We start from the raw sequence: 26,148 nt of genomic DNA, 5'->3' as shown, positions 1-26,148 counted from the left end.
CAGTATACTTAAGACAACTTGTGTTCATGCTTAACATCTACCCCTATCATCTACCCCTCAACTTTCTTTGACAATAGACTTGAAGATGTTAAGCTAGATCTTACAGTTACTAACAAGGCTTTTTGCTATGTGTTTCTTGGCAAATGTAATTTTAGAGCAACCTTGTTCAATTGTTATGAAGGAGAATATTGTTAAAGGAATAATTCATTTTCTTTTTTGAAATAAATATTTACACTTTTGTACAAATGTTGCATTTTTTTTAAAACCACCCAAATAACCAGTTAATCACATAAGTAATCAACAACTAACTTGCCCCTCTTCCTCCTTCATAGGTCAAGAGTACTATCATAAATTTAAAAACTCCAATCCATGCAACACTGCACTTCCTGCTTATGCCCGGCACTAATTTTTCTGGGAAGTACTTTAACAATACTTCAGCAAAAAGTGCATTTGACTGGATACCTAACATGTAGATTAAATAATGCAGATGTTTATTTTCATGAACTTTTTGATATTGCTTGCCATGGCCCAGCATTGGTCACCACAGACCACCATTCTAGCTTAATGACATGAGATAAAAAACTTATTGGTCATCACTGCAAAATACATGGGGTAAAAGTAATATATAAATAAAATATCATTTTAAGGTGTAGTATTACATAAAAAGGAAAAAATACACAGTGGGGGATCTAAATAACTGGAAAATAAAAGACCTTGTCAGAGGGTGAGCAAATCAGGCAGAATCTGATATAAAATGACAATTTAACAATCTGGCTTGTACTGTATACTAATTTAAGGTAATTCCAGTTTAACCCTATACTACTTTGAATAAAAGCTAAGATTAAAATAACATTCTTGAAGAGCATCAAACATGGTTTAACAACATCAGTTCAACAATAAACTATTGTCAAACTCGCTAAATCCAATTTAGAGTTTTGAGGATATAACAGGATATTCTTTTTCCACTGCATTATAATGGGCAGACTGGAGCTTTTCCAATTAGAAATTAGAATGATGAAAAGTGTACTATATCTTGGAAATGGGAGATTTCATCTATATCTGAAATTTTGAGAGAAGGACCCTTTTCCCAATGCTGTTACGAGGAACTTTTATAAAGAGAGGGTAGAGTGGAGAAATACCAGCTATATCTTTACTGCAAAAAAGAACAGATTCTATCAGTTATTAAAAAAGATTATACGTAGGCTCAATACACATGTATTTTAGTGTGTCCTGCGGTGAGTTTGTGCCCTGCCTGGGATTGGTTCCTGCTTTGCCCTGTGCTGGCTGGGATTGGCTCCAGCAGACCCCCGTGACCCTGTGTTAGGATATAGCAGGTTGGAGAATGACTGACTGACATTATTTGCATATAATATAAGAAATAGGCAGTTTGAAAGTTAATTTTAAGATGTAGATGTTCAGAGAATGTAAACATTAAGTTAAGGGCCATTGGAAAAAGTGATTGTTATGCAAGTCTCCTATACTCTCACAGCGTATTCTGAGTGCTGAACCAAAGAATCTGTGCTATATTTAATGGTAGTCAGATATAGAAAGCACAAACAGCAAAGCATGTAATGAGAAGTCTCAACTGGATTCGTTTCCAAAGCTAACCAAACCAACACAATTACATCTGTCTCTGCTTCCCTCCATAGTCTTAGAATACTCTTCTTTTGATCTTCATAATACAATTTTTTTCAATCCATGGCTTGCTTAGATGTTATTACAGTGGTGTGTAATTTTTAAAGATGTATACAGGTGTACCCTAAAAATGTCATTAACATTATGGAAGGATTTAAATTTTTACTACATTAATTTTTTCAACCTAATGTAAGGTGAAAAGATAGCCATCTAGTGATATCTAGCACAATACTTTCCAAGAGGTTACAAAAATAACATTTATTTATTTATTTTTACATACAGTCATATTAAAAAGTCTGGGAACCCCTCTCAGTCTGCATAATAATTGACTCGACTTTCAACAAAAAAGATAATAGTGATATGTCTTTCATTTCCTGGGAACATCTGAGTACTGGGGTGTTTTCCGAACAAAGATTTTTAGTGAAGCAGTATTTAGTTGTTTGAAATTAAATCAAATGTGAAAAACTGGCAGTGCAAAAATGTGGGTACCATTGTAATTTTGCTGATTTGAATGCATGTCACTGCTCAATGCTGATTACTTGCAACACCAAATTGGTTGGATTAGCTCACTAAGCCTCAAACTATATAGACAGGTGTGTCCAATCATGAGAAAAGGGATTTAAGGTGGTCAATTGCAAGTTGCGCTTCCCTTTGACTCTCCTCTGAAGAGTGACAGCATGGGATCCTCAAAGCAACTCTCAAAAAATCTGAAAACAAAGATTGTTCAGTCTCATGGTTTAGGGGAAGGCTACAAAAAGCTATCTCAGAGGTTTAAACTGTCAGTTTCCACTGTACGGAGTGTAATCAGAAAATGGAAGGCCACAGGCACAGTTGCTGTTAAACCCAGCAGGTCTGGCAGGCCAAGAAAAATACAGGAGCGCCATATGCGCAGGATTGTGAGAATGGTTACAGACAACCCACAGATCACCTCCAAAGACCTGCAAAAGCATCTTGCTGCAGATGGTGTATCTGTACATCGTTCTACAATTCAGTACAATTTGCACAAAAAACATCTATATGGCAGGGTGAGGAGAAAGAAGCCCATTCTGCACTCACACCACAAACAGAGTCGCTTGTTGTATGTAAATGCTCATTTAGACAAGCCAGATTCATTTTGGAACAAAGTGCTTTGGACTGATGAGACAAAAATGGAGTTATTTGGTCATAACAAAAAGCACTTTGCATGGCAGAAGAAGAACACCGCATTCCAAGAAAAACACCTGCTACCTACTGTCAAATTTGGTGGAGGCTCCATCATGCTGTGGGGCTGCGTGGCTAGTTCAGGGATTGGGGCCCTTGTTAAAGTCGAGGGTCAGATGAATTCAACCCAATATCAACAAATTCTTCAGGATAATGTTCAAGCATCAGTCACAAAGTTGAAGTTACGCAGGGGTTGGATAGTCCAACAAGACAATGACCCAAAACACAGCTCGAAATTTACAAGGGCATTCATGCAGAGGGAGAAGTACGATGTTCTGGAATGGAAGTCACAGTCCCCTGACTTGAATATCATCGAAAATCTATGGGATGATTTGAAGCAGGCTGTCCATGCCTGGCAGCCATCAGATTTAACTGAACTGGAGAGATTTTGTATGGCAGAATGGTCAAAAATATCTCCATCCAGAGGCTGTTATATTTGCAAAAGTAGGCTCAACTAAGTATTGATGTAATATCTTTGTTGGGGTGACCAAATTCATGTACCTGTCTAATTTTGTTATGATGCATATTGCATATTTTCTGTTAATCCAATAAACGTAATGTCACTGCTGAAATACTACTGTTTCCATAAGGCACGTCATATATTAAAAGGAAGTTGCTACTTTGAAAGTACAGACAATGAGAAACAAAAATCCAAAGAATTAAGAGGGGTTCCCAAACTTTTTCATAAGACTGTAATTGTGATTCAAAGATAATGAAATTCCTTTAACACACCTAATATACTTGTTAATGATACTCCTGCCTTGCAACCCAGTACTGCCAAGATTAGCTCTGGCTTCGTGTACACCTGCATTGGTTTAAGCAGGTTGAGAATGTTATGTAATATAAAGTTCCAGGTCATTTATATGAAGAGATACTTTCTTTTCAAGTCCCTGATCTGTAATCCCTGAGATATCTGCTTGTTTATAAATGTGGATGGCGAGAGGTTCAACAACAGTTGCAAATAGCATTAGTGTCATTGGGCAGCCATGCCTAGTACATTGCTCTAAAGACAAAATATTTAGAATTTATATTTTACATGTGAAAAAAAAACATTTTCTGTCCTAAAGTATGGCTGTTCTAAATGTAAACCCTAATTTAATCAAAACAATAAACAAATACCTCCATTTCACTCTTTTTTGCATCAAGAGATAGCATGACAATGGCTTTAGAAAAATATATTACTTTGAATTACTATGAATCTTTATTTACCAAATATTTGATTTTGCATAATTAAGAATGGTCTTTTTCCATTCTTTTCGATATTGCTATCAACAAAAAAAATCACATTGTTGTTCAATAAAGAACTTGGTCTGTAGGATGTAGTGTTTTGTTTTTTGAAAGAATGTCAGAAAGCTTTAAAAAACATCTCAGAAAGCTTTAAAAGTCTATTCAGCACCTCTATAAAAGGGGTGTCAATTTGTGGCATTTCAAGTTTCTCAAAAAATTTTGATAAAAGCCTCACTTTTAATACAAATGGATATTTTTAAAAGGTTATAGTATTCCTTAAAAATATTACTTATTCTTCATCTTTAGTTTCTTCAGTTCCAGTTGTATTATTGATTTTTGTGATTGCACTCTATGTACTCTACATATTTTCTGGGCAGAATCTTATTTGTGAATTTCCCATCGGGATTAATAAAGTATCTATCTATCTATCTATCTATCTATCTATCTATCTATTGGCCTTTTCCCTTTACTAATCATAGGAATGTTAGTCCTTAAGTATTAGTTACTCTATTTCTCTTGTGGTGAATAAGTTAAATTCTATTTGCAAAGCTATTTTTAAACAAAAATCAGAATATGACCATTTTGCATATTCATCATTGGTTTTGGAGATATAAGCAGTTACTTCAGATGTTTCTCTGGCTATAATTAATTTTTGCTTGTTATGAAATAAACTATTTGTCCCCTTAAGTATGCTTAGGATTTGGTCTGTTACTATATTGTCACTTTTCCTTACAAAGCATATCTTACTGAAAAAGACACAATGTAGATTCAAATAAATAAACACAGCAAAAAGTACTACTTGTTCAGTTACAGTGCAGTTTTTAGAAAGAATTTACTAAACACAGACAAAAAATATATGTCAATTAATAAAGTTGCAGTGATAAAATAAGACTTGCTGATACTGATATTAGATATAATGAATATGACCTGTTGATACTGATAATAGACAAGATAAAATAAGGCTTGTCTCTAAGCTTTCTTTAAATTCTTCAGGAAAGAATTTGCTTTGCCAACAAGCTTAATTATAATTTGGAACACAAAAAACAAACATGGGCATACCAGTATATAACATCAGTTTAATTTAAGAGAGTTTTGGCAAAAATCACTATAAACAATATTTAGATTACTGAAACTTATTGCACAATTTAAAAATCAGTTTATAATGGTCATGTGTTGAAAACTGCAAGATTGTTGCAGGATGGCAAGGTCTAACTCAGAAGCATCAAGCACAACGCTGGAACTCGGCCTGTACAGGGAACAAGCTTATCACAGGACAAACGGAATATCATCAAAAAAATAAGGGACTGGCTAATAGTTTATATATCCATTACCTTGTTTTAACTACTTTCCAACATAGACTGATGCTAACAACATGATAGCATTTTAATATTTTCAAAACTAAAAGAAAAAACCTAATATCATACTGATTGAGTGCTCGTGTGTGGTACCATTAAGTATGATGATAAAAGGGTTACATATATTGCCTTTAAATATCATGAATGAGTTTAGAGAGAAATGTCAGGTAAAGCCACGATCTACTGTACTCTCAAACCTCTCCCCAAAAAAAAAAAAAAAAAAAAAAACTTGAACATTATTAAAATGCAATTACCTCAAAATCTGTTGCTTCCACATGATTTTCAATTATTTCTATACGTTGTCTTTTAGCCAATGGTTCATCACTGATAACTGTCTCCTCTGCAATGTCTGTCGCTGGCACTGTCAAAACTAAAAATATATATACCCAGTGAGGTTTTTTTGCATTCACATTTTACTTTGATAGCTGAAATCAGTCGTGGAACAATGTTACTACTAAACAAATTGACTTTATAATTAGATGTAATACTATCAAGATACCTTGTTGACCATCTGGCATTGTCACAATAATTGGCTGTCCAATCCCAGCTGCAGTTTGCAGGTTGCCCAGCTGAATCCCATCAGTGACAATGGTGATAACTTGTTGACCTCCAGAACTAACAACCTGTTGAATGGCACCATCTACAGAATCTGCTGTAACAACTTCTTCTGTTGCAACCACTATGTCATAGAAAAACAAATAAAATATATTAAACATAAATGTTTGGAATACAAAGCTGATTGTATTCTTGATTGATATGTATATCATTCTCTACAATGTAATTTACACAACAAAATAAATATATATACATATAATAAATAGATAACATCCATCCATCCATTGTCCAACCCGCTGAATCCAAACACAGGGTCACGAGGGTCTGCTGGAGCCAATCCCAGCCAACACAGGGCACAAGGCAGGAATCAATCCCGGGCAGGGTGCCAACCCACCGCAGGACACACACAAACACACCAAGCACACACTAGGGCCAATTTAGAATCGCCAATCCACCTAACCTGCATGTCTTTGGACTGTGGGAGGAAACCGGAGCGCCCGGAGGAAACCCACGCAGACACGGGGAGAACATGCAAACTCCACGCAGGGAGGACCCGGGAAGCGAACCCAGGTCCCCAGGTCTACCAACTGCGAAGCAGCAGCGCTACCCACTGCGCCACTGTGCCGCCTAATAGATAACATTTTTATAGTAAACAGTAAAATTTAATATTTAAATTAAAATACACTTTTATATTGTAAGACAGAACCAAATTAGATCTGGTTTACGTTTTTCAAAGTTCCTAGAAACACACATGAAATTTTAAGCCTTGCTAGGTTCTTGCACACTATGTAGAACCTGTGTCTTCTGACCTGGAAATGTCATACATGACAACTTGTTTCAGTCTATGCTGTATTTCGGTCAACAAGAGTGCAGTTGATGCCTTACTGTTTTGGGTGTGATGTTGTAATGAAGCACTTACTAAGATCTGGGCTAACAATTTGGAAAATTCTAAATCTATAAGGATGATGCAAGTAGGTAAATAAAAAAGTCTAGAAGTGGCTGGCATTGTGAACAACATGAAACAGTGTCATAATAAAACAAATTGACAAAAAAAAACTTTTAAAAGAAACAGTAGAAGAAACAATTAGCAAGCACTACAACAATATTAATTTCCCCCATATCTTTCATGTTGGTAAGGATGCAAATATTTATAACATACATTTGATATAATCAAAGTACAAGTAAAGCTTTATTTTATGTTTCTACTTGTAATGGTCAAAGACAAGGAGACAGCTGATTTTTTAAATTCTTATTCTTCGCATTAGTGGAAAGCACAATAGAGTCACAAGATCAAAAGATTGTGTCTCAAAGTGTGAACTAGCAATGAGACAATAACTTGATGACATACAATTTAAATTCTAAATATAACTAAATAATGAATGTAAAGACAAATGATTTTCCATTCACTACCATGCATTTAGTGTGCTTAACACACTTTTAAGTATAGACTAGCTGCTAATATGTCGATTTTTGTCATACATGTTTGTGACACTTGCAAACAACGACAACCCTCCCCAAATACCAAGTGCTGCCACATGTAAATTTTAGAGAAAAAAAATTGAAGCTCAGTTAATAGCTGTACTGCTTATAGACAGCATCAACAAACTGATTGATAAAAAGTACTTGAGAAATCCCCCATGTTGAACCAATATTGAAGAAGGCCCCAGAGAAGGTGGTGAGTGAATTCTTCTCAAAATAGGGAGATATGCATAGCTTTGTTGCTGTTATTTTTTTTTTTTTGTTTTTCAAACAGGTAAACCTGCTAAGAGGTGGAAGAGATAGAGCTCAGAAAGGAAAAACACAACTGTGGTCTGCATGAGAAATCAAACAGTATGCCACACTACAAATACAGACATTTTACATATAATCCCAGAGAGAATCAGAATCACTTTTATTTGCCAGTGCTTAATGTATAGGAATTTGAATTGGTAGCATGTAACATAACATCACATACAAATAACATAAATAGCATAAGTTCAAAAGAAAATCTTTAAAGTTGCAGAATAGAACAATTATAAAGGAGATGTGCAAATGAAAGTGTGAGTGTACAATGTGTATGCATGTACACTCATATACATGTACATACAGTAAACACACACCTTCATACAGTATATGATAGAACATACAAAATATACAAAGAAGATAGGCTAAATTACTGGTTTGAGAGGGCTATGGCTCTGGGAAAGAAACTATTGCGGTATCTGTTAGTTTTAGTTTTAATTGACCTGAAGTATTTACCGGGGGGAGTTTTTGGAATAAGTGATGAGCTGGGTGAGACGAGTCCATGGTGATCCTTTTGACATAGTTAGTGACATGAAATGTATATAAATTTACTACAGATGGAGGAGCACAGCCAATTATTTTCTCAGCAGACCTCAAAACACACTGTAATTTAGATTTGGAGTGTGCTGTTGCTAAACCAAACCAGACAACAATGGGTAATGTGGTTACACTTTCAATTAGGGCTTTTATTCAATTTCTTTAGCTGGTTTAAGAACTACAATCGCTGTTGTGCCTTTTAGTGATGTATGTGGTGTTAATGTCCCAGCTGAGACTGTTTGTGATAGTTGTGCCCAAACATTTGAAGGATTCCACCATACTGACTACAGAATCATTAATATCCAGTGGGAGAGGTTGTAACTGCTGTTAGCGAGAGTCAATGACCATTTCCATTGTCTTGGTGGTATTGAGCTCTAAGTTGTTGGACACACAGCAAGACACAAGACAAAGACACCTCTTTTCCATAAGGTATTTTGTTGCCATTCAGAATAGAGATGTTAGGTATATTGGGAAAAGGATGCTATGGATAGAGCTGCCACGCAAGAGGAAAAGAGGAAGGCCTAAGAAGAGGTTTTTGGATGTGGTGAAAGAGGATATTAAGGTGATGGGGGTAACAGAGCAAGATTTAGAGGACAGAAAAATATGGAAGAAGATGATCCGCTGTGGCAACCCCTGACTGCAACAGCCAAAAGAAGTAGAAGAAGTAATTAGACCAATAAAGGTGGTGTTATCAGAGAACTTAATAATTTTAACTGAAGGATCAATGGACTTGCAGACATTAGTGTACAAAGAATAAAGTGGGGAAAGTACACAGCCTTGAGGGGCACCTATGCTAATATGGAGGCAGTTTGAGAGGTGGGAGCCCACACAAATGTATCGTTTCCGGTTTATCAGAAAACTGTAAATCCATTTACAGAAGTAAGGATTCAGATCAGTCTGTAGAATTTTAGTTAACAACAGTTCAGGGACAATGGTGTTAAAAGCTGATGGGCTGAAGGCAATTGGACACCTTTAAGGATTCAGTCCTATGCAAACTTCGATATATGACAGTTACTTAAAACAGGACATGACTGCTGAGCCATTGTTGAGTAAAATATAGAACAAGCAGTCAAACAACAGTCTTGTGTTTTGTCCTATAACAGGAAAATGCTAGACTATGAATTACTGTGTGGACAGGGACAACCAAGAGGCTATATTCTGTTATCACTGTGTAAATCCGTGAATCTTCCCTAAACAAAATAGGCAAGTAGGCTCTGGAAATAAAACTTCACAGGTGAATAAATGGTTGCCTCTTGTAAGAAGCAAGATAAAAAGAACAAAGAGTCATTAAGTGGGTATGAAGTTTGTTGGAAACTCTGAACATAGAGATTCCGCAGTATCAGAAACTCCAAAACATTTCTGATAATGCAAAGAATTGTTTTAATTGATGAACAGAAAACACATCAGTTAGACATACTTGTGGTGTTTTATTTATTGACTTGTTTTTTGGTAATTCTGTTGCATCACACTCCACTCCCTACATTCCTCATATATATCTACAAGGAAATGAAGTGTCTATAAAAAAGTACTGAATGTAGCCCATTGGTATCCAGCGTACTTGATCAGTTAGGAAGCAAAGCATGCAAATAACTATGAATTAGCTTGTACTTATTATATTCAGAGACACATGATTTCTTTAAATTTACAAAATATCAATCCACACAAACTCTCTAAAGATGATTTCTTAGCTTTCACCAGAAGACTGAAACTCAGACATTTTATGAATAATATTGTCTTTGCATGAAACATGCCACTCGCTTTTTTGTTTTCTTCAATAGGTCTAGTCCAAAAGGAAATCTACACAAATAAAAGTTAATACTGAGTCAGTAAGTCCATGATTGTATACATGATTGAGATAATAGTCCCATTTAATCTAATCATACCTTCAATATAAAATAGAAATTCTGCTTTGATAAAAAAAAGATGCCTTGCTAGACAGCTATTCATTCACCATGCGTCATCCTGCTTACTTGGAGACGAGAGATTGAGAACCAGAATACAATGCTTTAATCTTAGAGCAATATTATCTTAAAATAATATTTGAATGAAAAACCTTTTGGATGTTTTGTTTAGTTTCCACCAAAAAGGTTAAGATTTACATTTTAAGGGCAAGATTTACATTCACTTACGCAACCTTTACATATAAATATTGGAAAAAAAAAAAAAACAAAAAACCTCAGAGATTCAGGGATTCTGAGTTTCAGTGGGGTGGGAGGTTACTAATTTCTTTATGAAAAGAGTATCTTCATATTGTTTGTGTAATAACCCAAGTTATTCTTAGACAGAGAGCTTCTGGAGGCTTAACACACACTATAAATGTCATGACATGTTTAACTTATAATGCTCATCACAAAACACTGCAACATTAGCATTATTTAAGGAAGGAGAAAAAAAAGTGCAGGAAATTTGTAAAGAATGTAATTAAAGCAGAGCTATGAACAAGTATTTTCTTCTTTCCTGAATGTTTTCAGTCCTTCAATTAAAATATATCTATACATATAAAATCCCTATGTGCGTCCAGGTGTCCGTGTGTGGGTGTCTTCTGATGAAATGCGCATGCGCGGGGCACGGTGCGATGCGCGATATTACTGTCAGAGAAAGTTAGAGGCGTTTTACGGAAATATAAACCAGTATTACTGCGAGAGGAAATTAAAGGTACACAATACAGTGACGCATATTACAGCCGCATACAAGCCAGTATTACTGTCAGAGGAGATTAAAGGCATATTACCGACGTGCACACCTGTATTACCGCCAGAGAAAATTAAAGGTATATTACGGACGTACAAGCCAGCGAACGTACAAGACGGTATCCTTCAATAAGGGCGCGCACAAAAAGGAGAGCCTCAAAAGGGCGACCTCAATTGGGCGCAGCGAATAAAGGCGTGCGAAAATAAAGATCTGCACCTTTGTTGCTCTTTGCATATTCCAGAGCCATTTGAACTAAAATATCTACGAACGCCTTTATTCGCCGCGCTCAATTGAGGTCGCCCTTTTGAAGCTCGCCTTTTTGTGCGCGCCCTTATTGAATAGAGCCATACAAGACAGTATTACTGTCACAGAAAATTAAAGACACACAATACACGGCGGCAGCCCACGAAGAACGGTCAGCTCAGCAAGTAAACATCAACAAAAGAAAGGCTGAAAGAAAGAAAAATACGACCAACAAAAAGAATGAGGTCAAAGTCCCTTGCCATTTAATATAGACTGTTCCTACTAATGTTTATACACTACTGTTCAAGCGCCCATTATTGTAACGGGCTAAATGACTAGTTAGAAGATAAAAGGGTGAAAAAATAACATCTATTTTTAACTTCTGTAATTTATTGAATGAACAAAACTATGTAACATCAACTGGCTATATCAAACATCTGCAGTAATGGTGGAAATCAGGATGAGGCAAAACATTTTAAATGCACTGTATACTGTAATATGTATTGCTTTGAATAAAATCTCATTTGTTTGGTATTTCCATCCATCCATCCATCAATTTTCCAACCCGCTGAATCCGAACACAGGGTCACGGGGGTCTGCTGAAGCCAATCCCAGCCAACACAGGGTTCAAGGTAGGAACCAATCTCGGGCAGGGCGCCAACCCACCACAGGACACACACACACACAAACACACACACACACACACACACACAAACACCAAGCACACACTAGGGCCAATTTAGAATCGCCAATCCACCTAACCTGAATGTCTTTGGACTGTGGGAGGAATCCGGAGCACACTGCGCCACTGTGCTGTCCTGTTTGGTATTTCTAAATGTGTAAATATATCAATATGAAATTAATTATGCTGCAAATCCAATTAGTCTCGATTGATCTTGTTACCAGAATAATGAAATAAAAAAAAAGAAGAAGAAAAAAAAAAAAACGTGCGCACACACACACACACCAAAAAGTCTACCAATGCATAAATCCCCTGACTGAAATCATTAGCTGCATTTTTTTGAACATCGCTATAGTTACTAGACTAATGACAAAGTGAACTATCTACTACCACCTACTGCATGAACATCTGAAAGTGGCCTCATGGATATATATCTGACTAACAGATTACAAATGGAGGCTTTCCTGGCATAGACTTAGTACATTTGAGCTTTTAGCTCATCATGTGGTAGAACATGTTAAACACTTTAAAAATACAATGATATTTTTGCACTGATCCTTCACATCAAAGTAGCAGAAAAAACATTACTGTATTTTTAATCTACTGTATAAATTTAACATTATAACTGTAACTTACCTGGAGTGTCAGAAGAATTTGATAAGGGTGCTGATGCTTCAGCCAAAGCGGCCAGGGTAGCTAATACTGAAGTTGATGAATTGCCAAACTGAACTGTTGAAATACCTGCCTCATCTGTGTAAGTATATAAAACACTTTAAACTGACAGAAATAGTGCTGAATATACATTATTAAACAACACAACATTATGGTTTATGTGGGAAAATGACTGAATAGCATCAGAAGACAATGTTCTGTGCCAACTACTGTATATATATTAATGCATCAACACTGTCATAATTGTTATAAAGCAGAACTAGCAGAGCTTCCCATGACACTAAATAAGTTTCCTAAATATTTGAGTAGTGAATCGCTACAATTTGTTTTTCAGAATATCCATTCATCTAGTTAATGAACATGTTTAATAAAACTTCAGGGTCTCAAGAAGCTGGATAGTAACTTGGCCACATCAGGATTAAGGTAGGAAGGTAGGAATCATCTTTGGATGAGATGTATGACTACTGCAAGGCACATTCCTGCACAAACACACAAACACACTTTTATGGAGGGGAAAATAAATTGAGTATTCTTGAGATAAACCTATGTAGATACAAGCATCCATCCATCCACTTCCCAACCTGCTATATCCTAACACAGGGTCATGGGGGTCTGCTAGAGCCAATCCCAGCCAGCACAGGGCGCAAGGCAGGAACAAATCCTGGGCAGGGCACCAACCCACTGCAGGACACACGTACACACATATACACACACACTCATCCACACACCAAGCACACACCAGGGACAATTAGAATCGCCAATGCACCTAACCTGCATGTCTTTGGACTGTGGGAGGAAACCGGAGCACCCGGAGGAAACCCACGCAGACATGGGGAGAACATGCAAACTCCACGCAGGGAGGACCCGGGAAGCGAATCCAGGTTTCCTTACTGTGAGGCAGCAGCGCTACCACTGCGCCATCGTGCTGCCCCTAGACACAAGCAGAATGTTTAAACTCCACACCAAAAACACACTGGAATTCAGATCCTGAGCTGTGAGCCAAAAGTGCAAACCACCTCTCCAAAATGCTGTCCATTTTTCAAAAAAAAAAAAATAATTTTTTTTTTTGTTAATGCAGCCTTTGTGAGGGGAAGAGTTCAGATATCTGCTCCAATTATCTGAACACTTTAATTCATCCGTTTGATTAATGTGCAGATAATGACAGCAAGATTATTTAACAACTTTCCACCTGGGAAAGAAGAAAATTCACTACATAAGTAAGATTCACCAATTAAAACAATATGAAGAATGTTTTTACAACCTGGGATTTTTTTAAAATAAAAACACAGGATTGCATTTCTTATTCTCAATCTCGCTTAATCCTGTTCATTATCACTGGGGGGGCCAAAGCCTATCCTAGCACCACTAGGTACAAGGCAGTAAACAGCACTGGTCATTGCACTAGTTCACTGTAGGGTCCATTTATGCATACCCTCATTCAGACTGACAAGTGGGGCCAATCTGAAATTGCTGTTTCACCTGATCTGCAGGGCTTTGATGATGTGGGAGGAAAAACAAGAGAGCACAGAAATAGACCCAAGCAGAAACAGGAAGGACATGTAAAGTCCACATAAAAAAACAAACATATTCAAACATAGGACGTCCGATCTGTGAAATGGCAGCCCTAGCTATCATTTTACCATTAGAAAAGAAAAAAAATATGTATTTTGATATATATTATTTAACTTACATATGTTAAACTGATATATCATAAAAAGTACTACACAAGATATGTGACAGAAGCTACTGTGCATCTTCTTTAGAAATATAAGATTTGTAAAAGTCGTAAGGTATATTTTTGATTTTTTTGTTTTAAATCCTTCTGTCTCTACTGCAATAATGCATGGTTGCTCCTTTTGCAAAGTAAATTAATCCACAAGACATGTTTATGTCTTGAATGAAACTTGCTGCCAGTAGCAGAAATACATTTGTGTTTGGAATAAAATGTTAAATATGCAACATATGTTTGTATGTTCAATCCATGAGTGAAAGAGAACTGTGTGCTAAGAGCATTGTATAAAGCAGTAAATTTGCAAAAAGTTAATAATACCTAGAGATTTGGATGAATTGGCTGCTGACACTAAGCCAGTTAGATTTACTACTCCTCCAGGACCAATTATAAACTGAGGCGTTGCAGTATGTATTGTTACTGTATCTGGACTTTCTGGGTTCGTGTTAATCTGGTTTTGCATGGACACCTACAATTAGAGAAAAACAAATTGAAAAACCCTTCTAAAGCTGGCAAAAGTACAGGATACACTTGAGTTGCAGTATACAATAATTCACTAACAAATTGGATTATCTGAACAAGTGATAATTACTACACACATGTACAATGATAAACTATTAACTTCCATTATTTTTTACCTGAAGTATTTCTGCCAGTTCTTCATTTGCATTGTCAATAGCAATATCCAAAGCATTTTTGCAAAATTTGCTCTGGACATGGACATCAGCTCCGTATTTTATTAAAAGCTCAACCACCTCTCGGTGTCCATGTTCAGTTGCCCAGTGAAGAGCTGTCATTTTCAGCATGTCCTTTGCATTGACGTCAGCTCCATGCTGGAGAAGTATGTAAAAGAATACATCAATTGAAAATATGTTTTTTTTTTTTCATTCTCCAAGTCAATAAATCAAAAGATAATTACAGATGATGAAAGTATATTATAAATTAGCTTTCTATGCTGCGTGGAAACTACTATTGCTTCTGCAACTCCACTCTGTAGATGTGCATAAAAAGCAAAATTACTTTATCAAAGCTGACTTGTGCTTCTATAAAGAACCCCCTATAAATATAGATTTCTTTTAAACAATACCTAATTATAACACAATGTTAAGCAATATACTGTGTATTAATGCTATTATGACATAGTGTTAAAATATATTGCTTAACATTGTTCAGCTGAATAACCATTAGTAAAAAATATGTAAACCTTGAGCGGTCTAAGACATAAATATTATCTATTATTTACATGCATATTATACACAACTAAGTTAGAATTTTAAGATATTAATTGAACTAATAATTACTTTACATATACAGCATATTATTTTATATCATGTTAATATTGCAACTTTACTTAATGTTAACCTTTCTTTCCATTAAAAGATTTAAAAGATTATTTTATATAGACCTTTTCATTAAAACTAAGACTGATTTCCCTTTTCCTGAGTACATGAATTATACTTGTTTATAGAGTAATTTCAGAGTATCATTCAGTGTTTATTTGTATCATTATGAGGACTTTACAATGTTAATGACACACAATTTACATTACATACCATTATGATATGGGCAGGCTTTAACAGACCAAAGAATATTTTACCTTTAAAAGTACTTCCACAATGCGGGCATGACCTTCCGCTGCTGCCATGTGCAAGGGTGTTCTATCCACTTTTGTCCGTGCATCACGGCTCACTCCTGCCCTTAACAGTACTTCTGTTGTTGAGTAATGTCCATACTGGGCTGAGAGATGTAGGGGGGATGTTCCCAGCTGTAAGAATAATCCCATTGCTTTACATTAAAGAAAAAGAGTATTTTAAGTGTTGCCTTCTTTTCTCATAACAATGGTGGTAAATAAGTACCAAAGAGTTTTTGTAGAATCTATACTGATTAAGCTATGTGCCTTCTACCCTTTGCAGATTTTACATTAATCTAAAAGAAAGAAATTTCATATTGGAACATGTACAACGAATCAATAATCATCTTTTTGAAACATGTGGAGCAGTTGGCAAACGTAATATTTTTAAAGTATAGTACATGAATTCTCAATATAAAAGTCTGCTTATAAGCGACTGATTCCCCAGCATCCCAGGAAACATACCACAATATCTCTTAATTTAACTATGTGGAGTACAAGTGTACCCATGCAGATTTTTCTTCAAATGTAAAAGAGTTCAGTACCACTTTAACATTTTTTGCAAAAACATGAGTAACAAGTACACCCAAATTGCATCATTAACATGCAATCTATCATGCTTCAAATACTGTCCTGCAAAACTGTCATTATGCCATAGATATAGGAGATTTTTTAAATGACAGAAGGCACTCACTCCATTTCATCGGTTTGCTTTGATACAGTAAAAAAGTTGTTTAAAAGTGGTCAGATTTTCCACTTTAACTACATTGACCATTGCGGTGGGTTGGCACCCTGCCCGGGATTGGTTCCTGCCTTGTGCCCTGTGTTGGCTGGGATTGGCTCCAGCAGACCCCCGTGACCCTGTGTTCGGATTCAGCGGGTTGGACAATGGATGGATGGATGGATTTCTACTTCACTTTCGGGATGAACATGTCTATTGTTTTTTTGTAAAATACAATTGCTCTTAATTCTGACCAGAGTCTTCAAGGACACAATTCATTATTTGACTGACAGCATTCCATTTGATTTGGTTTACTGATGGCCAGGAAGATTAAAAAAAACGTCCCTGTGCAAACACCTCTGTTCAGTATTAAAGGAGTCTGGGTCCTTTAGAGCAGGACATGCCCTGTAGGCCAGTGATGCTATTAGCTGATCTTTTCAGAACATTAATTTGTATCATCACCATGCAAACAAAGTGTTGTTTCATGGAATCTGCCTGCTAATACTGTATTTTATGGGGACTGATTTCATAGGGTCACCAGGGAAGGATTTAGATCCAGCACCGCAACATCAATATTTTCTTCTTCCACAACCACAAAGCACACTTACACTGACTGAACAGAACTGAAGCCCTGATTCCTGTTACACTACCTCTGTTCTACTTTGCCATCCCCTACAAAACCTTAAAAGAATCTCTATATGCATACTGAAGTTACCTGTATGTATAAGACATACTGTATAATGCATGATGGTCTGTGTTTTATTGCAAATGTATTACACTTATAAAAATGTGAAAGACTCTGAATCTATACATACTATAATAATAATAGTAATAAAAATACTAATAATAATAGATACACACTGGATTCAAACAGTGTGAATAAATATAAAATGGGCTAAAACAATTTCCCCTTGGGGATTAATAAAGTACAGTGCATCCGGAAAGTATTCAAAGCGCATCACTTTTTCCACATTTTGTTATGTTACAGCCTTATTCCAAAATGGATTAAATTCATTTTCTTCCTCAGAATTCTACACACAACACCCCATAATGACAACGTGAAAAACGTTTACTTGAGATTTTTGCAAATTTATTAAAAATAAAAAAATTGAGAAAGCACATGTACATACTGTAAGTATTCACAGTTTTTGCCGTGAAGCTCGAAATTGAGCTCAGGTGCCTCCTGTTTCCCCTGATCATCCTTGAGATGCTTCTGCAGCTTAATTGGAGTCCACCTGTGGTAAATTCAGTTGACTGGACATGATTTGGAAAGGCACGCACCTGTCTATCAAAGGTCCCACAGTTGACAGTTCATGTCAGAGCACAAACCAAGCATGAAGTCAAAGGAATTGTCTGTAGACCTCTGAGACAGGATTGTCTCGAGGCACAAATCTGGGGAAGGTTACAGAAAAATTTCTGCTGCTTTGAAGGTCCCAATGAGCACAGTGGCCTCCATCATCCGTAAGTGGAAGAAGTTCAAAACCACCAGGACTCTTCCTAGAGCTGGCCGGCCATCTAAACTGAGCAATCGGGGGAGAAGGGCCTTAGTCAGGGAGGTGACCAAGAACCCAATGGTCACTCTCTCAGAGCTCCAGATGTCCTCTGTAGAGAGAGGAGAACCTTCCAGAAGGACAACCATCTCTGCAGCAATCCACCAACTAGGCCTGTATGGTAGAGTGGCCAGACGGAAGCCACTCCTTAGTAAAAGGCACATGGCAGCCTGCCTGGAGTTTGCCAAAAGGCACCTGAAGGACTCTCAGACCATGAGAAAGAAAATTCTCTGGTCTGATGAGACAAAGATTGAACTCTTTGGTGTGAATGCCAGGCATCACGTTTGGAGGAAACCTGGCACAATCCCTACAGTGAAGCATGGTGGTGGCAGCATCATGCTGTGGGGATGTTTTTCAGCGGCAGGAACTGGGAGACTAGTCAGGATAAAAGGAAAGATGACTGCAGCAATGTACAGAGACATCCTGGGTGAAAACCTGCTCCAGAGCGCTCTTGACCTCAGACTGGGGTGACGGTTCATCTTTCAGCAGGACAACGATCCTAAGCACACAGCCAAGATATCAAAGGAGTGGCTTCAGGACAACTCTGTGAATGTCCTTGAGTGGCCCAGCCAGATCCCAGACTTGAATCTGATTGAACATCTCTGGAGAGATCTTAAAATGGCTGTGCACCAACGCTTCCCATCCAACCTGATGGAGCTTGAGAGGTGCTGCAAAGAGGAATGGGCGAAACTGGCCAAGGACAGGTGTGCCAAGCTTGTGGCATCATATTCAAAAAGACTTGAGGCTGTAATTGCTGCCAAAGGTGCATCGACAAAGTATTGAGCAAAGGCTGTGAATACTTATGTACATGTGATTTCTCAGTTTTTTTATTTTTAATAAATTTGCAAAAACCTCAAGTAAACTTTTTTCACGTTGTCATTATGGGGTGTTGTGTGTAGAATTCTGAGGAAAAAAATGAATTTAATCCATTTTGGAATAAGGCTGTAACATAACAAAATGTGGGAAAAGTGATGCGCTGTGAATACTTTCTGGATGCACTGTATATCATCATCATCATCATCTATCTAGCACAATGCTACTATCTAATACCATCATTCTATTAAGGATACTAATACTAGACAACATACACAAATTAAAAACCCAAAGGGGAATTATATACAATAATTGGAAATTTTAATTTAAAAAGCATTCTCAGTAATAGTGACTATAGTCTAAGAAACACCATAAATCAGTTCTACAATATATTTCAGCTGGAATAATCTTGAGAGTTTATATTTTGTTTGAATATAAAACAGTCAAAAAAATTTAAAATTTTCTTCAACATTATTTTGACTTTAATAACAATCATGAAACTAATAGTTATGATATTTTTCTTCTAATAAAATAAACTATTTTGCCACTTCCCCCCCTCATTCATTGGTTATTCTTCTTTTGACATAAAACAACTTGTATAAAATGTGGCATGCAGGCCAAAAATATTTCAATTGTATTTTACACATGAAAAACATACCCAGTCGGTGGTAAAAGGAGCTCCATTGGCCATGAGAATACGGACTTCATCATCTTGACCCGCTCTTGCTGCATCTAATAGTTTCTTACCCAAGTCCACAAGGGACATCTGCAGGTAAATGACATCTAATTAATACAAGCTGTCAAGCAGTTTACATTTAATTTTGTCAACATTCAAATAAATGTATTAAGTCTGATATAGAAAACTAATTCATACAAACATTCCAGGAAAGAACTTTTTAGATGTACTTCTTTAGTATTTCAAGCTGACATTTCATATTGGCAAAAATCAGCACAATGCAGATATTAAACTATTCTGAGAAAAATGAATGCAATACAATGGTGATATGTAAAGACAGGACATCAAAATAAATGCAATAATTTGTTGAGCTCAAGCTTTATTAAAGTAAGCATACAATTAAAAAGGAGCATTTTTTTATTTAATCAGGAAATAAAAAGAAGCAATTCAAATTAAAGATCACAATATACTTTGAAAATAACACTACTCAACAAAGATCTATTGCTGACTACTGCTGACTATTAAGGGGGTTATTCCTGAGGTCAAGTACATCAGAAAATTATACACTTCTAACATTTAAGTGAGACGCTCCCAGCAAGTACTTTATATATAGTTCAGATATATATTTATTGTAAATTGTAATTGTGTGTTACTTAAAAACCTTACGTGACAGAAAAAGTCTGATTAGATATTTGAATTCAGCATGAAAGAGATACACCTACACTGATTCATCCATCCATCCATTATCCAACCCACTATATCCCAACTACAGGGTCACGTGGGTCTGCTGGAGCCAATCCCAGCCAACACAGGGCGCAAGGCAGGAAACACACCCTGGGCAGGGCGCCAGCCCACCGCAGACATTGATTCATGTGACAAAAAATAAATTCTGTTACCCAGTGTAACTTCTCTGAGGAGTATTTTTGCTGTAATCTTTTTCTACTTAAAACCAATGCACAACAAAGTAAGTAAAGCTCAAAACACACATCATTTATGTTAGTGTTGGAGATTATTAGCACCTTTACCTTCACCCTCAAATAAACTTGAAATCGTGATTTATGAATTAATCAAAATGAAATACTTTTATTAGAAACTATAAATTGATATCTGATAATGAATTAAACATTATGTTCAGCTACAGAAGCTAGAGAGATTATTTCATAAATTATTTTTGATTACTAAAAAGGCCTGCATTAGACTACTCTTTTATTTTACTATCTCTAAAAGTGCACCTTAACCATCAAAGATACAGGAAAAAGCATTTAGCTATGTCTAATATGTTCATTAAGAAGCAACATGAAGCTTCAAAAATCAAATACACAACACTAAGTGCAACATAACAATAAAAAGTTTTAAAAAAATCACAGCAAATGTTAACTTCATATCTATCTATGCATATTGCAAATTTAGGTCAGTGTAAATAGAGAATAAAAACAAGGAAAATGCTAAGCAGTAATAATAACAAACTACAAAATATACAAAACAATAGGTATCTAAAAAAATTACTTTGCTGATTTTAATGTCTAATAATGAAAATTCTTTTATAACATAACAGCAAGCTGTGCATATAGTGCTGTGAACAGGCACAATATAAAATGCTGAAAATTATTCATAAATGAGCCAGGACACAGTCTTCCGAGGCAGGCAATCCATGCAGTTTTTTTTCCCCACATTTTATTTCTTTTTAATGCAACTGACTAATTGGTATTTTTTCTTGTTTTGTTTGTATGATCAGGGTGAAATGGTTCAGGAGAATCAATGCTTAGCAACACTGGTTATAAGGTGGGATCTAACGCTGCATATGGTGGCAGTTCATCACAAGGCTCACTCCTACACACAACCACACTGTCACAACTGGTCCAGTTTAGAATCATCAGTTAACTAAACTCATGTCTTTGGAATATGAAGAGAAAACACGACATTGTCATGTAGCATGACACTGCAAGCTCTGTGAACGGGCTCCATGAAAATAAAATTAGATTTCCTTTTTTAGTCAACGTGCTTTGAAATTTGTAATTTATTAAACTGTAATTACTGTATTTACATGAACATGAGTGTAACAAGCTGCCACAATGCCTTGGTGTCAACATTTTATGTAACAATGGAAACATTAAGAAGAAATGCATAAATAATGTATTCACACTATAAATAAATATCTTTAAATTGAAAAACAAAATACTTGTATTTCTTTAATTAAACAAAAAGAATATGTAAACTATAAAAATACAGCTTAGAGTGATAATCCTAAAAGGGCTTCAGAGTGTGACTAAATTGTCAGACACAACTCAAATTTTACACTGGTAGCGTATATACATTAATTTACTGAGGGTAACATATAAACTGTTTTCATTCTCTACTTTGCTACCACCTCTGGAAGGTTGACAGTGTACCCCATAACTGAGTCTGCTATTTTAATTAGCTTTTTGATAGGGTGGCCTTTTTTGAAGTGATGTTATCAGCCCCGCACATCAGAGAGAAGAAATGTGCACTGGCCGTTACAGAGTTGTAAAATATGCAAAGAACATAACTACCCACATTAAAGGAGCACAGTTTCCTAAGAAGATAGAGTCTGCTCTGCCATTCTTTTGTAGAAAATTCTGCAATAAGCTACTACTGAAGCTATAACTGTAGGATGTAAATGAAAATATGAGCTAATCACACAGGATCTATTTTAGGTAGCAATTTTAGTATTCTTAGGTAAATGGAAAAAGACCAGAAGTTGAGATGATGAAATTCAACATGCTTCTTAAAACAAACTGAATTGATATACTTTGTAATAAATGACCTTCATTTTTAAGATTAGCTGTACTCAAAAATTAAAGACATGTTTCATAGTTATATATTGCGTAAGTGAAGCTCTGTCACGCGTATAAGAGAGCAAAGTTTTGGAAGAGCACTTAAATATTATTATATAGAAACAGAGGCTGGCATTTACAATTTATCTGCATTTACAGTTTAGGCTATTTTCTGCCAAAGAATCCGATCAGTTTTGCCCCACTGGAACCCTGACTTAGATTGTGCAGTTCCCACAAATGGACATATGAACTCACTGAAGCAGATGAAACTTAACCTGGGTTACAAGACTAAACCAGTTAAAATTGGAAATGCACTGCATATATACATGGTAACAAACACAAACAATGACGAAAGGACTTCAATGAGTTAATTACAGTGAAGATCTTGCCTGAAGATGGGGCCTGAGTTGCCTCGAAAGCTTGCATATTGTAATCTTTTTAGTTAGCCAATAAAAGGTGTCATTTTGCTTGACTTGTCACTCCTTTGGTAGAATGACGAAATAAGATATTTGAAATTATCAATTACCATTTTTTCCTCAATGTATAAAATGTTAGGAGTAATTCTACTGTCAAGTTCATTAATACACTTGCAATTTGGAATTTAAAACCAGTTCTGAACAGCATGACTGTCAAATTCATAACAATGTACACTTTTCACAGTGCCTTACTTGCAACACATCAGTTTTTGCATATTAAAGGCCTTTTCATCTTTTTAAAATATTTTCATGTAAAACTGTATATTTCTAAACATTCAATGGGAGAGTAAAGTCAGCAATGAAAGAAAGTAGCTCATAGAATAAAAGCATAAATTCAATGGGTGGCAATGAGCTTGATAGAAAAGTATTTGAAAAAAAAGCTGGTTATTGTAGCCGCCTTGTACTGACAATCTGATGACATTTCCTAAACCATTCTTTATGTTACCATTTCCATATAAACAAACTATCAGGGATAAATTTTGAAATTAAAATGCATTTACTCTATACAAAAGGGTGTGTAGCCAGCCCTAGGACAAACAAATAAAAATGTCAATGTGCTATATCTGACAATAAAAACAAACTTCTTTCTTTACTATTTTGACTACGAACCAGTGGCTGCATTTTTTTTTTTGAGAGAAATGCCTATTCCTATATCCCTTCATTTAAATATATATTGTTATAACCACAATAAACCAGTGTACTATTCAAGCCTGTTTACTGCCTTGAGCCCAATGCTGCCAGGATAGGCTCCAGCCTCCTGCAGACTGGGTTGGAGAATGTCATTGAGTTATTATTTTTTTTCTTCTTATATTGATCTCATATCTCTCTATTATAAAAGAAAATCTTGAGACGAGACAAGATTATTGCCAAGTTGGTCTCAACCATTTCCGGTTGATGGCCCACGGCCACGGTCCTCTCACCTCTCATTTATGTGAATGCTTTTGTCACCTCTCATTCATGTGAATGCTTTTGTCAGACACACTTCATGCGCTCTTAGCTCTTATAAATTTTTACATTTTCCTGATTTTAAGTCGTTTATGAAAAGTCTTCAGTTTCATCCTCTAAAGAAGTTTTTCTGGACAGTATTTTTATACATACAATCTATTTGTTTCCTTCGTTGTAGTACTTTTCTGGACAATAATTTTATATGTTGTAGATGACACGTCAATGACTAAACAAAGAAGAAAGGGCAGCATGTTGAAAAGAGGCCCAAAAGCGTTGGGGAGAAAAGAATTCAAAAAAGAACAATAATAATCTAAGTACAAATTCCGAAAATAAGGAAAGTAATAATCAGCTGGACCAAGTGGAATTGAAAACCTAGCAGGTCCAAGCAGGATCGGAAATAAAAGACAAAGTAGAACGTTGTAAAGAGGTTCAAAAACGTTGGTGCGATACACATGCAGAGCAGGTTAGAGATGATGAAAGCAGTCAGAGCACCGAGAAACAATGAAGACAAATGAATTAATGCAAAAATTGTCGATCGGTTACAGGGCAAATTGGTTAAATGCGTATCAATAGACTCTGCTGAAAAAGCTGGTGGTGATGGTGTGGAAGATGAAAACATCAACTTACAATATCCCGTAGAATTTCTACAACCGTTAAAACCATCCAGTCTTCCAACATCCGAATTACTGTTAAAAGAAGGATGTATCGTAATGTTGTTGCGTAATTTATGTCTGAGTAAAGGGCTATGCAATTGGACAAGATTAGTTGTACTGAAAATTGGTTGAACAATTCTAACGTAAAATTTTAACAGGAGACAAGAAAGGTAATGTAGTACATATTCCGCGGATCACCTAAGGAGATCTTTATATGCCATTCATATTAAAATGTTTTCAGTTTCCCGTTAGAATAGCTTTTGCTCTGACAATTAACAAATCACAGAGACAAACATTCGAAAAAGTATTCATTAGAGAGAAGGAAATGATATTTACTCACAGGCAGTTATACGTTGCGCTGTCATGATGTAAGTCCAAACACGGAATCAAAATTCTATGCGATATTGAAGAAAAGTTAATTCCAAATATTGTTTTTACTTAAGTTTTACAGTAAAAGTGTAAGTTTAAAAAGTATTTGCATGTTACTTTCAAAGTCAAACAGAATGAAAACGTATAACACAACGAAGACCTCTAACGCAATATGAAACATAACTTTCTTTCAATTTATTAAGTTTTACTATTTTTTACTATGGTTAATTACACGCTGTAATGTAAAATAGTTAGTTCTATTGTGCATATGTAACAATTCCCATGAAAATAACAATCTGTTTAAATTGTACATCTGCTTCTCCATACGCGAGCGGAAGAGTTGCGAAGTGGCCGGCACATAGCGCCCACCCAGGGGTTGGTGAGTGAAGTGAGCAGGGGGCAGAGCCCCCTAGTATCTTTAAATAATACAACTGACTAGAAACGTACCAAGATTGAGGAGTAATGACAGACATTAATGCAGCTCTGAAAACTGTTAGCTCCTGCTTAAAATTCTGAAGATAGTTTTACCTCTCACAAAAAATCATTCAGTGTTTTATGTTTACAAACAAGACACAACTGGCAACATATGTATTAAAAAAAGAAATGTTGCTTGTAACTGTATCTCTCTGTGAGCAACATCTTAAGCAATTATCTATATATTTTCATTCACTTAACTTCCATTAACCTATTGTTGCTATTGGGGAAAAAGTTATATTATCTATTATAGGTTGGCAAGGTAATGCAGTGATACTTCTGCCTCACAAATTCACAAATTCTGCCTCAAAGCTTCGATTCAAAAATAATCTGCTCACGGTCTGTAGAATATGATTACAGTATATGGTGACCTAGTAGTTATTTATTTATTTTTTAAGTGTAGTTTTGTTTTCTTTTCATATTCCACTACAGGATATGTAAAATGGCAAATCTAAACTGGCCTAGCCTGGCAAGAGCAGAAATGGGACCGTGGGTAAGTGCACCATGCAATAGACTGGCAACTCATCCAGGGTTAGTTTCTGCCTTGTATCCAAGGCTGTTAGAACAGGGTCTGTCTCAATGTAACCCTATAACAGGTTAAAGGGGATTTAAAAAATTGAGTGGGAATGATCTAGCAATCATCACTCACTGTTGTTTTTCAATCAATTCCCACCAAACAGCAAAAGGGACTATGCCACACAAAAGAACCAAATTAGTTAGGAACAAGAGAGAAGTTAT

General features: G+C 36.0%; 1 protein-coding gene across 3 annotated transcripts in view; it reads right to left on the bottom strand.

Annotated features, from left to right (window-relative positions):
- The window catches only part of gabpb1 (GA binding protein transcription factor subunit beta 1), a 40,389-nt gene that overhangs the window by 11,192 nt on the left and 3,049 nt on the right, over nt 1-26,148 (bottom strand). For all 3 annotated transcript variants that reach the window (XM_028823501.2, XM_028823500.2, XM_028823503.2), the window contains exons 2-8: nt 19,681-19,788; nt 15,906-16,073; nt 14,947-15,141; nt 14,630-14,777; nt 12,544-12,657; nt 5,917-6,096; nt 5,672-5,787 (exon numbers count right to left, since the gene is read on the bottom strand). In XM_028823501.2, the coding sequence (XP_028679334.1) occupies nt 5,672-5,787; nt 5,917-6,096; nt 12,544-12,657; nt 14,630-14,777; nt 14,947-15,141; nt 15,906-16,073; nt 19,681-19,788 (1,029 nt within the window). The remainder of the gene's footprint in view (nt 1-5,671; nt 5,788-5,916; nt 6,097-12,543; nt 12,658-14,629; nt 14,778-14,946; nt 15,142-15,905; nt 16,074-19,680; nt 19,789-26,148) is intronic.

This window comes from Erpetoichthys calabaricus, chromosome 17, assembly GCF_900747795.2.
Source record: "Erpetoichthys calabaricus chromosome 17, fErpCal1.3, whole genome shotgun sequence".
Classification (NCBI taxonomy): Eukaryota; Metazoa; Chordata; class Cladistia; order Polypteriformes; family Polypteridae; genus Erpetoichthys; species Erpetoichthys calabaricus.
The sequence above is the reverse complement of the archived record's forward strand: the minus strand, read 5'-3'. Positions and strand labels throughout refer to the sequence as shown.